The sequence below is a fragment of the Thalassophryne amazonica genome, chromosome 16 (assembly GCF_902500255.1).
Source record: "Thalassophryne amazonica chromosome 16, fThaAma1.1, whole genome shotgun sequence".
Lineage (NCBI taxonomy): Eukaryota > Metazoa > Chordata > Actinopteri > Batrachoidiformes > Batrachoididae > Thalassophryne > Thalassophryne amazonica.
The window spans coordinates 87,626,878-87,638,423 of NC_047118.1; the positions used below are offsets into that span (position 1 = coordinate 87,626,878).

Consider the following 11,546-nt stretch of genomic DNA (forward strand, 5'->3'; position numbering starts at 1 on the left):
AGTCCTGAAGAAGAAGCAAGTTCCTCTGATGCTGCAGTTTCAAAAGAAACGTGCAAAGAATAACAGTAATCTTGATTACGACGGCTAACAAATCCATTGTTTATACGGGCGGCTTCCGGGTACAACTCATTTGCGTATGTCCCAAACGGCAGACGTCACAACGCAAAGCATTATGGGATTGCTCAACTGACTGAATCGGATTGTAATCACGGTGCATGTGCTTGTATGACTATGTTTGTATTTTAGTGTTGTCTTTTTTGTGCTGGTGAGCCGAAGACAATTATTCTATTCTATATTGTGCATCCAGAAAGTATTCATTGAAAGACATGAAAGTATTCAAGTCTTCGCCATGAAGCTCAAAACTGAGCTCAGCTGCCTGTTTCCACTGATCATCCTTGAGATGTTTCTACAGCTTAATTGGAGTCCACCTGGGGTAAATTCAGTTGATTGGACATGATTTGGAAAGACACACACCTGTCGATATGAGGTTCCACAGTTGACAGTCACAGCACAAACCAATGAAGTCAAAGGAATTGTTTGTAGACCTCTGAGACAGGATCGTTTCGAGGCACAAATCTGAGGAAGGCTACAGAAACATTTCTGCTGCTTTGAAGGTCTCAATGAACACAGTGACCTCCATCAACTGGAAATGAAAGAAGTTCAGATCCACCAGGAAAACATTTTTTTGTGTGTGTGAAAAAAAAGTTTTGTACATGTTTGTACATAAAATATAATAATAATTTCTCTAAAAACCATAGTAATACTGATCATATCTGTTTTTGAAAGTGTTTACAGTAGGTGAGGTTACAATGTGGCTGGGTAAACTATTCCAAAGGGCTACTACCCTGTTGCTAAAAAAGAATTTTCTAACATTTAATTTTGATCTTTCTACTTGTAAGATTTCAGAATGACCTCTAAGGCCAGCATAAACTCTGCTTGTAAAAAATGTTGAACTGCCAATATTTTCAAAATTATTCAGTATTTTAAACACCTCTATAAGATCACCACGAACTCTCCTGTTCTCTCGGGTTGTGAGACCAAGCTCACGTAATCTCTCTTCATAAGATAAAATTTCTAAACCTGGTACAATTTTTGTTGCACGATGTTGTACTCTTTCAAGTATATCCTTGTCCCTCTGTAGGTGAGGGGACCACACTTGAAAACAATATTCCAAGTGCGGTCGAACATAGCTCTTATATAATACTAGAAAAGACTATCGATATAGCTAAAGGACCTTCTTATTAGACCAATACTCTATTTGCTCTCGCTGCTGCATTGCTTATGTACTTAGTAAAAGAAGATTTGTCATCAAACAAAATGCCTGAGTCTTTTTCTTCTGTAACTCTCTCTAATTTTTCTCCATTCTTAAAATACTCATAACATGGGTTTTTCAAACCAAAATGCATCACCTTACATTATTTACTGGTAAATCCAAGTAGCCATTCAGCTGACCACTCAGACAACTTTTCGAGATCTTGCTGTATACAAATGGAATTAACTAAAGACAGTATTGGATGAAATCATTTGGCATCGTCAGCAAAAACATTGCAATTTGTTGACAAAATACCTAGCAAGTCATTCACAAATGCTAAAAATAAGACAGGTCCCAAGACCGAGCCCTGGGGAACCCCACTAGTAACCCTCAACATTGAGGACTTACTACTGTTCACACTGACTTGTTTTCTACCCCTGAGGAACTCTTCGATCCATACATTACGTTTTCCAGCTATGCCATACTTATTTAGCTTGTAAAAAAAAGTCTAGAGAATGGAACAGAATCAAATGCCTTCCTGGAATCAAGCTATAAAGTGTCATATGGCAAGCCTTCATCATACAATCCTGTCCATTCCTCTAAGGTAGTTAACAAGTTTGTCAGGCATGATCTTCCCTTCCTAAATCCATGTTGTTCGTCACACAATATGTTATTTTCTTCGAGAAACTTTACAATTCTTTGCCTAATCAATTTTTCACATAATTTGCACACCTGCGACGTTAGACTAACAGGTCTATAATTTTCAGTCAGGGCTTTATCTCCCTTCTTAAAAATAGGAGTAACATTAGCAACTTTACACATATCAGGCAATAGTCCATTATGCAAGGACTGTCTAAATATGCAATACAGAGGTAAACATGAGGTCTGCAAGTTCTTTCAAAACTCTAGGATGGATATCATCCGGACCCATGCCTTTGTTTGGGTTCACATTTTTTACCAAATTTTACCATCATCTTGTGCAATTGTCCATGTGTAAAGCCTGGGTCGAATCCCAAATGAGATCTGTACTGGATCCACTGTGTTCAGGGGCAGTTGAGGGATAAAGTGTGCTGTCTGTACTCATGAAGGTGTGTTGTTGTTGTTGTAGCTGTCCTGCTTATGTGTATAAGCAGGACACGTTATGCGGCGTTTACACATAACAACGACAAGTCACGAAGTACACATTCTTGGCCGCTGATCACAAATGTGATGATTTGAGGCCGAGGCGTCAGGTGTCCTCAGGAAGTGCTGCAACTTGTTGCCACGTGTTACGATTAATGGCACATGTTGCTGGTGAATTATCAGGAACCATTACGCACGGTCAAGAATAATGTTCCGCACTGTTGCACACTATTGCGTGTAACAGTGCATCATTACGTTCTATCAAGTTGTGAATGAGGCGAATTGTTTCCACACACACCCCCATATTCATCCATCAACTGCTGAACAATTCAGATCTCTCCAGTTTGCTCCTCAAAATCTAGATTAATCCACAGCAGAAGAACTTTGAGACTGCATGCTTAGTTGGACTCTGTGCCATGGAGTGGCGCAGAAAGGAGGATGAGAAGGAGGGAGTCAGATGTGTGGCTCCATGCGGCTCTCGTCTCATTCGTTTTCCCAAACATCAGACGCAGTAGCAGCAGGTGGAACATCTGCGGGAGCGCGCTGATGAGCATTGGAACAAGACTATTAGTCGACTTGGCATCACTGTCCTTCTTCAGCATACTGCAGCAATGAAACTGAATGTGGTGCAGCAGGGCTGAATTGTGCGCACGTCAGAGAAGAACACTGTCACGCTCTATTAAGGATCACCACTAATCAAGACTGATCAACACGCTCAGTTGTGACATCCACGACATGAGGTGAAATAAGGGTGATGTGTGACATTCGTGGAAGATGCTCCACGAAAATCCCGAATATCACGCACCAACACGCACTATTAAGAAACCTATTCAGATGTGTTAAGTCACGTTAAGAATGTCACTGTGCGGCACTAGGAATCACTTCTGTCATGTGTGCACAATTAACCCTCTGGGGCCGACGCCGTCATATACGATGGCTAAGACCAAACTTTACTAAATTCTAAATAACTTTTTAATGATATGAGATAGAAACTTACTTTTTTTTTTTTGCTGAAAAGTTAACTCCACGGACTTTTGAGCCAGCCATCAGCCATCTTTGTACTCCTCATAGAAGCCATGTGATGACATGCGCAATGTGTGTCCAATCGGAATTGGTTCACCGTCACATGTTTTTCCAAAATCCAATCGTAGGGCAGATTTACCTCACGTGAAAAGCCAAAGATCATTTTCAGGAGTGATATGTTACTAGTTGGCCCATTTGAATAGCCCCCTGGGTGCTCCAATGAGTACATCCAGTGCGTCCTGCGCCATTACACACAACGATCAGTGAAAGCAGACAGAGCAGACGGAGAGCCTCTGATGACAGTCTCACGTGCTCAAACAAAGAGTGTGTAACTATCAGGACTGGTCCACTGGTTTGCATGTGAATGTTACTGGATAGCTCTTGCTTTCTCGGCGTAAAGCACTTGTTTACCATATCAATGGAGCGAGGGGGAGGGCCACTCCTCAGACTGTAAGAAGCCAAGTGTGTGAATGAAAGCTGCTTTAGGAGCAGCACAGAACACTCCAAAACACAGTAGAAGTAGAGGTTTGTGATGTAACATTTGTTTAATCGCAGACAGAAATTGCTTTGAGATAAAGACAAACAAAAATTCATAGACAATTTTGTATATATTGTTCAAAATGTGCATTTGTGTTTATTGTTTGAACCTTTTTGTTGTACAGTCTTTCACACAAGACCTCAAATTACCTTTATAAAATTTCAAAACAGTTGTTTATTATAGTTTGCTGTGTTTTTTTAATAAATGTGTGTGGAAAATTCTATTTCCGCTTTACTTTTTTCTTTCTTATTTCTGATTGTAAACCTTTATTACACAATAAAAGCATATATATTCTGTAAGCACAGGTTGTCCTGAAAAAAAGAGACATAAAACTTGATTGTGGGATGCAGGGAGAGCTGTTAACAGCAATAATAAAACATTTATGCAAGGCGAGTGAACGGTCCAAAAAATGCCCTCGGACCCCAGAGGGTTAAACCCTGCAGCAACGCATTCAGTTTGCTGCAGTATGCCGAAGAAGGAACGTCAAGTCAGCTAAGCTGTGTTCCAATGTTTATCAGTGCTCTCCTGCAGGTGCTCCACCTGCTGTTGTGCCTGATGTTTGGTAAAGCGAGTCTGAGCCAGAGGAGAGCCGCGTGCAGCCAGAAATCTGGCTCTCTCCATCTCCTCTTCCTCCTTTCTGTGCAACTCCATGGCACAGAGCCCAACTAAGCATGCAATCACAAAGTTCTTCTTCTGCTGTGGATTTATCTGGATGTTGAGGAGCAATCGCCATTTCCTAATAAAATGAAATTAAAAGGGTAAAAAGCATATTACCATGTCATGCCAGTATACTAGCCATACGAAAGGGAAAATAAGTGCGTCTTAAGTCTGGACTTGAAAGTCTCTCCAGAATCTGACAGGTTCATTGATGCAGGGAGATCATTCCACAGAACAGGGGCACGATAAGAGAAAGCTCTGTGACCCGCAGACTTTTTATTCACCCTAGGGACACAAAGTATTCCTGTACCCTGAGAATACAAAGCCCAGGCCAGTACGTAGGGTTTAATTCGGTCAGCTAAGTAGGGAGGTACCAGTCTGTGAATAATTTTATAGGTTAGTAACAGAACCTTAAAATCTGATCTCACAGGGACAGGAAGCCAGTGAAGAGATGCCAAAATGGGTGTAATGTGGTCAAACTTTCTGCTTTGTGTCAAACGTCTGGCAGCAACACTTTGAACCAATTGGAAAGTCCTAATGCTGGACTGCAGTAAAACAGAACATTGCAGTAGTCCAATCTAGAAGAGACAAACGCATGAATCAGGGTCTCAGCATCAGCCATAGACAGGATGGAACGAATTTTTGCTATATTTCACAGGTGGAAGAAAGCAGTCCTCGTAATATCTCTAATGTGGAGGTCAAAGGACAACGAAAATCACAAATTACCCCAAGGTTCCTCACTTTGTCAGTGTGATGTATGACACATGAGCCTAGGCTAAGCTGGACAGATCCAGTAGAGATCCTAATTGGGATTCAACCCAGGTGTTACACATGGACAATCACACGCAGGCCCTGGACTTCAAACGTGGTCTCCAAGTCAAGTAATATTTAGGACCAACTCTGCCTAACTTCTGAGATCTGATCAGGTGTACAGAGAGCTGAGTGGATGTGACAGGGTGACGAAAGATATGGAATGACTTCATAAAAACACCAAAGTGTCACTGAGCTGGCACAGAGGGCAGAAGGAGTTAGCACAAGATGGCGGAAACGTGCAAAACTCAACTGAGTCACTGTGTGTCACTGTTACTTTGGAGATGATGCTAAAAGAAGTGGAAAGGAGCGCTCACCTGACAGAGTCTTCAACAAAAGTGGTGCACACACGCTTGTTAATGACCTTCGGGATCCAGCTCTGTAAGGAAGGAACACACAGCAGGAATCAGTCCACAGGTCCAGATTCACCAGTACACAGCCAAACCAGAACCAGAACATCCATTCATCTGCAATCAATCATCATTTCAGCAACAAGCAGCACTTGGATTCTGATGTTTTCTCATACAAGCAATCCTCTGCGGAGTGACTATAATTATTTCATACTGATTTTACAGCGCCTTCATTGGCTTTTTTTTTGTTGTTGTTTTTATCTTGCCTGTGGCCAGCTGACAGCAGTGCAACATTATAAAGTCTCGTTGGATCAATTAAAGTCAGCAATCAGCGCTTTCCACAGAAGACATCACAATCTGATTTCTACTCCACAGACTCCTACAAACTATGAAGTTAAATTTGTCTCATTAATGCCTACAAATGGACAGAGGATGATCTACAAATAGCCCTTGATTTGCACACGTGCTTTGTGATCCATACACACAAATTTCCGATTTGTAATGTGTGTGTTGGTTTTTACAAATAAATCTGTATTTGTAAAAACCAACAAACACGTTATGGATTTTACAAATACACAAGTTTTGGTTTTTGGCAGCTTTTTCCAGTGACTGTTTGGAGTGATGCCAGGTCAAGGGGGAAGTGATCAGATGCTCAGAAAATATTTCCCATAATGCCTTTTGGCGTGTGTTGGTTGACATGCAAACCTTCAGAATTAGTGCATTACTTTAAAAGACGTGCAATATTTTGTTGTGCGTCAACTGTCTGCCTCGCTCCCCCTCCCCTCCTGTTTCTCTGGACTGCATCACGGAGCTGATTGGACACACCTGCCTGCAATCAACCTCACCTGTCCCTCAGCTCTTCACACACTCAGACACCAGAAACTCAGTTTGCCTCAGTCTGGGTATCTGGCCTCAGTTCTGCGCCTTTGTTGTTGCCTACATTTTGTTCTACTAACTATTGTCTCTGTGTTTCAGCTTTTGGACTCAATCAGCTTTGTCACAGTCTTGGTCCTGTTCTTGTTCAACTCCATGCTGCTGCTGCTACCTGGTCTGGGAATCCACCTGTTGCTACACCGCTCTGCCTCATCCCTCCCTCCTCCAGTGCTTGCCGATGCAAATTTTTTGGATACCAATATTATAGCCCAAGCTCACATCCCGGTAGTAGAGCTTCACACTCCTATCCAGGTGTCGGCGTTAGATGGCACTCCTCCCAACTATTACCCACCAAACCGTTCTGGTCATGCTTTTGGTTTCTGGACATCACCAGGAGACCCTTCAGTTCTTTGTTTATCACTCCTCTCCTTCCATGGTGTTGGGCCATCCCTGGCCCACCCTTCCACAATCCAGATATTGATTGGGCGACCGGAACTATCTCCCGGTGGAGTGAGGCCTGTCACCTCTGTTCCCCTCTCCAAAGAGTCCAAAGAGCCAGCTCCCTTACAGATAGATCTCACCAACGTCCCAGAACAATATCATGACCATAAAGAAGCATTCAGTAAGCATCGTGTTCTCTCCCTACCGCTCGCCGACTGCTTGACTGCTCCATGAATTTGCTATCGGGTGCATCCAGCAGACTATACAATCTGTCACGCCCGGAGAGAGAATCAATGGAGCAGTACATTCAAGAGTGGGAGCTGATCTGATCTGTCCTTCCTCATCACCCTTAGGGGCAGGGTTTTTTGTGGGGAAGGACAGGACACTATACCCCTGCATTGATTATAATGGCTTAAATGCATTACTGTCTGAAACAAGTATCCCCTCCCATTGCTTGATTCACTGCAGGGCACGTCCATATTCACCAAACTTGATCTTGGAAATGCTTAGCACTTTGTCCGCATTAAGGAGAGGGACAAGTGGAAGACTGCGTTCAATACCCCCCTGGGGCATTTCTTGCGATGCCCAAGTCTCACAAATGCTCCAGCTGTCTTCCAAGCGCTTATCAATGATGTTCTGCATGATTTCGTCAATCAATTCATGTACCTGGACGATATCCTTATATTCTCCAGAAATATCAAAGAACGCACTCAAAATGTCCATTTGGTCCTCAAGAGACTCCTAGAGAACAGTTTGTTCATTAAAGCTGAAAAGTGCACTTTCCACCAACCCTCCATTTCCTTCCTGGGTTTTGTCTTCAATCATAATTAAATCAAGCCCGATCCAGCCAAAATCTCAGCTGTTCCTGAACGGCCCATTCCCCCCAACACCAAACAGCTTCAGCAGTTTCTCGGTTTTGCCAATTTCTACCGTTGGTTTATCCATAACTTTAGTCACATAGCTGCTCCCCTTCATCAGCTCACATCCTCCAAACTCTGTTTCTCTGGTGCTCCGGAGCCAATCAAGCTTTTAACACCCTTAAACACCATTTTACTACAGCCCCAGTCCTTGTCCAGCACAATCCGGATCATCAGTTCATCGTGGAGGTCGATGCCTTTGACATCGGGATCAGGGCCATCCTCTCCCAGTGATCTGAGGGCAACAAGCAGCTTCATCCTTGTGCATTTTTCTCTCGATGTCTGTCTCCCGCTGAGTACAATTACAATGTGGTAATCAGGAACTCCTGGCAGTGAAGGAAACACTGTAGGAGTGGAAACACTGGTTAGAAGGTATGAGCACTCCTTTTATCCTATGGACAGATCACAAGAACCTCTCTATATTCACACTGCTAAAAGATTAAATTCCATGCAGGCCACGTTTTCATTTTTCTCTCACCTACATACCCAGATCCAAAAATGTTACCATTTCCCAGAAATATGCTCCCCTGGACACTACATCTCCCTCTGACCGCATTCTTCCAGACCAGGTGGTCAATGGAGCTCTGACATGGGACACGGAGAGGGCTGTCTGGGAGGTGCAGAGGGACCATCCTGATCTGGGGAGAGGTCCTCCTTTTTTTTTTGTTCGCCCTTCTGCCCGCTCAGCTGTCCTCCAGTTCATCCACATCGGCGAATTCACCTGTCACCCGCGCATCCAACGCACTCACCATCTCATCCAGCAGCAATTCTGGTGGCCCTCTGTCCAGGCAAATGTGCGAGAGTATGTGAACGCCTGCACCACCTGCGCCAGGAATAAGGCTCAGCATGCACCTTTCTCAGGTCTCCTTCGTCCACTCCCTACTCCTAGACGTCAATGGTCGCACATTTGTCTGAACTTTGTGACCGGTCTACCTGCCTCCAATGGACACAGTCATCCTAACCATCCTTGACCAGTTCTCCAAGACATCTGCCAAGGAGACCGCTGACCTCCTAGTGCACCATGTCTTCCAGCTGCAAGGTATGTATCCCACAGGACATCGTGTCAGACTGAGAACCCCAGTCCACATCGCAGGTCTTCTACTCTGATTTAGGGGCCTTGGTCAGCCTCTTGTCCAGGTTCCACCCCCAGACCAACGGCCAAGCGGAACTCCACTGTCAAATGGCTGGAGTGATGTGGGCAGGGTCATGAGCTAGGACATCTTACTACTCATCACTAACTGAAGAAAATAAGAACAACCCCAGGTTTCTTTTCAGCACTGTAGCCAGGCTGACAAAGAGTCAGAGCTCTATTGAGCCGAGTATCCTTTAACTTTAACTAGTACTGACTTCCTGACTTTCTTTGCTAATAAAATTTTAACTATTAGTGAAAAAATTACTCATAACCATCCCAAAGACATATTGTTATCTTTGGCTGCTTTCAGTAATGCTGGTATTTGGTTAGACTCTTTCTCTCCAATTGTTCTGTCTGAGTTATTTTCATTAGTTACTTCCTCCAAACGATCAACATGTCTATTAGACCCCATTCCCACCAGGCTGCTCAAGGAAGTCCTACCATTAAGTAATGCTTCGATCTTAAATATGATCAGTCTATCTTTATTAGTTGGCTATGTACCACAGGCTTTTAAGGTGGCAGTAATTAAACCATTACTTAAAAAGCCATCACTTGACCCAGCTATCTTAGCTAATTATAGGCCAATCTCCAACCTTCCTTTTCTCTCAAAAATTCTTGAAAGGGTAGTTGTAAAACAGCTAACTGATCATCTGCAAAGGAATGGTCTATTTGAAGAGTTTCAGTCAGGTTTTAGAATTCATCATAGCACAGAAACAGCATTAGTGAAGGTTACAAATGATCTTATGGCCTCAGACAGTGGACTCATCTCTGAGCTTGTCCTGTTAGACCTCAGTGCTGCTTTTGATACTGTTGACCATAAAATTTTATTACAGAGATTAGAGCATGCCATACGTATTTTAAAGGCACTGCGCTGTGGTGGTTTGAATCATATTTATCTAATAGATTACAATTTGTTCATGTAAATGGGGAGTCTTCTTCAAAGACTAAGGTTAATTATGGAGTTCCACAAGGTTCTGTGCTAGGACCAATTTTATTCACTTTATACATGCTTGCCTTAGGCAGTATTATTAGAAAGCATTGCTTAAATTTTCATTGTTACGCAGATGATACCCAGCTATATCTATCCATGAAGCCAGAGGACACACACCAATTAGTTAAACTGCAGGAATGTCTTACAGACATAAAGACATGGATGACCTCTAATTTCCTGCTTTTAAATTCAGATAAAACTGAAGTTATTGTACTTGGCCCCACAAATCTTAGAAACATGGTGTCTAACCAGATCCTTACTCTGGATGGCATTACCCTGACCTCTAGTAATACTGTGAGAAATCTTGGAGTCATTTTTGATCAGGATATGTCATTCAATGCGCATATTAAACAAATATGTAGGAGTGCTTTTTTGCATTTGCACAATATCTCTAAAATTAGAAAGGTCTTGTCTCAGAGTGATGCTGAAAAACTAATTCATGCATTTATTTCCTCTAGGCTGGACTATTGTAATTCATTATTATCAGGTTGTCCTAAAAGTTCCCTGAAAAGCCTTCAGTTAATTCAAAATGCTGCAGCTAGAGTACTGATGGGGACTAGAAGGAGAGAGCATATCTCACCCATATTGGCTTCTCTTCATTGGCTTCCTGTTAATTCTAGAATAGAATTTAAAATTCTTCTTCTTACTTATAAGGTTTGAATAATCAGGTCCCATCTTATCTTAGGGACCTGTTAGTACCATATCACCTCAATAGAGCGCTTCGCTGTCAGACTGCAGGCTTACTTGTAGTTCCTAAGGTTTGTAAGAGTAGAATGGGAGGCAGAGCCTTCAGCTTTCAGGCTCCTCTCAGGTGGAATCAGCTCCCAATTCAGATCAGGGAGACAGACACCCTCTCTACTTTTAAGATTAGGCTTAAAACTTTCCTTTTTGCTAAAGCCTATAGTTAGGGCTGGATCAGGTGACCCTGAACCATCCCTTAGTTATGCTGCTATAGACTTAGACTGCTGGGGGGTTCCCATGATGCACTGAGTGTTTCTTTCTCTTTTTGATCTGTACGCACCACTCTGCATTTAATCATTAGTGATTGATCTCTGCTCTCTTCCACAGCATGTCTTTTTCCTGATTCTCTCCCAAGTCGCCAAGTGCTTGCTCACAGGGGGTCGTTTTGACCGTTGGGGTTTTTCTGTAATTATTATATGGCTTTTGCCTTGCAATATAAAGCGCCTTGGGGCAACTGTTTGTTGTGATTTGGCGCTATATAAATAAAATTGATTTGATTTGATCTGATTTGATAACAAAACTTGGCTTAAGAGTACTACATAACAGAAATGAGAGCAGCAAAAAATAGGCAAACAATAACTAAATGATAAACCATGAAAACACAGACTGATAGAACAAAGCTAGAATGGAACTGGAACATGGCTGAACTATAAAAGTAATAAAGAAATAAAGTGCCAAAGCAAAAATAGAACATAGATG

General features: G+C 42.5%; 1 protein-coding gene across 1 annotated transcript in view; it reads right to left on the bottom strand.

Moving 5' to 3' along the window:
• trpm4a (transient receptor potential cation channel, subfamily M, member 4a) overlaps positions 1–11,546 on the bottom strand; it is a 505,210-nt gene that overhangs the window by 442,646 nt on the left and 51,018 nt on the right. Inside the window, exon 2 of the mRNA XM_034189807.1 lies at positions 5,720–5,781. Within this exon, the coding sequence (XP_034045698.1) occupies positions 5,720–5,781 (62 nt within the window). The remainder of the gene's footprint in view (positions 1–5,719; positions 5,782–11,546) is intronic.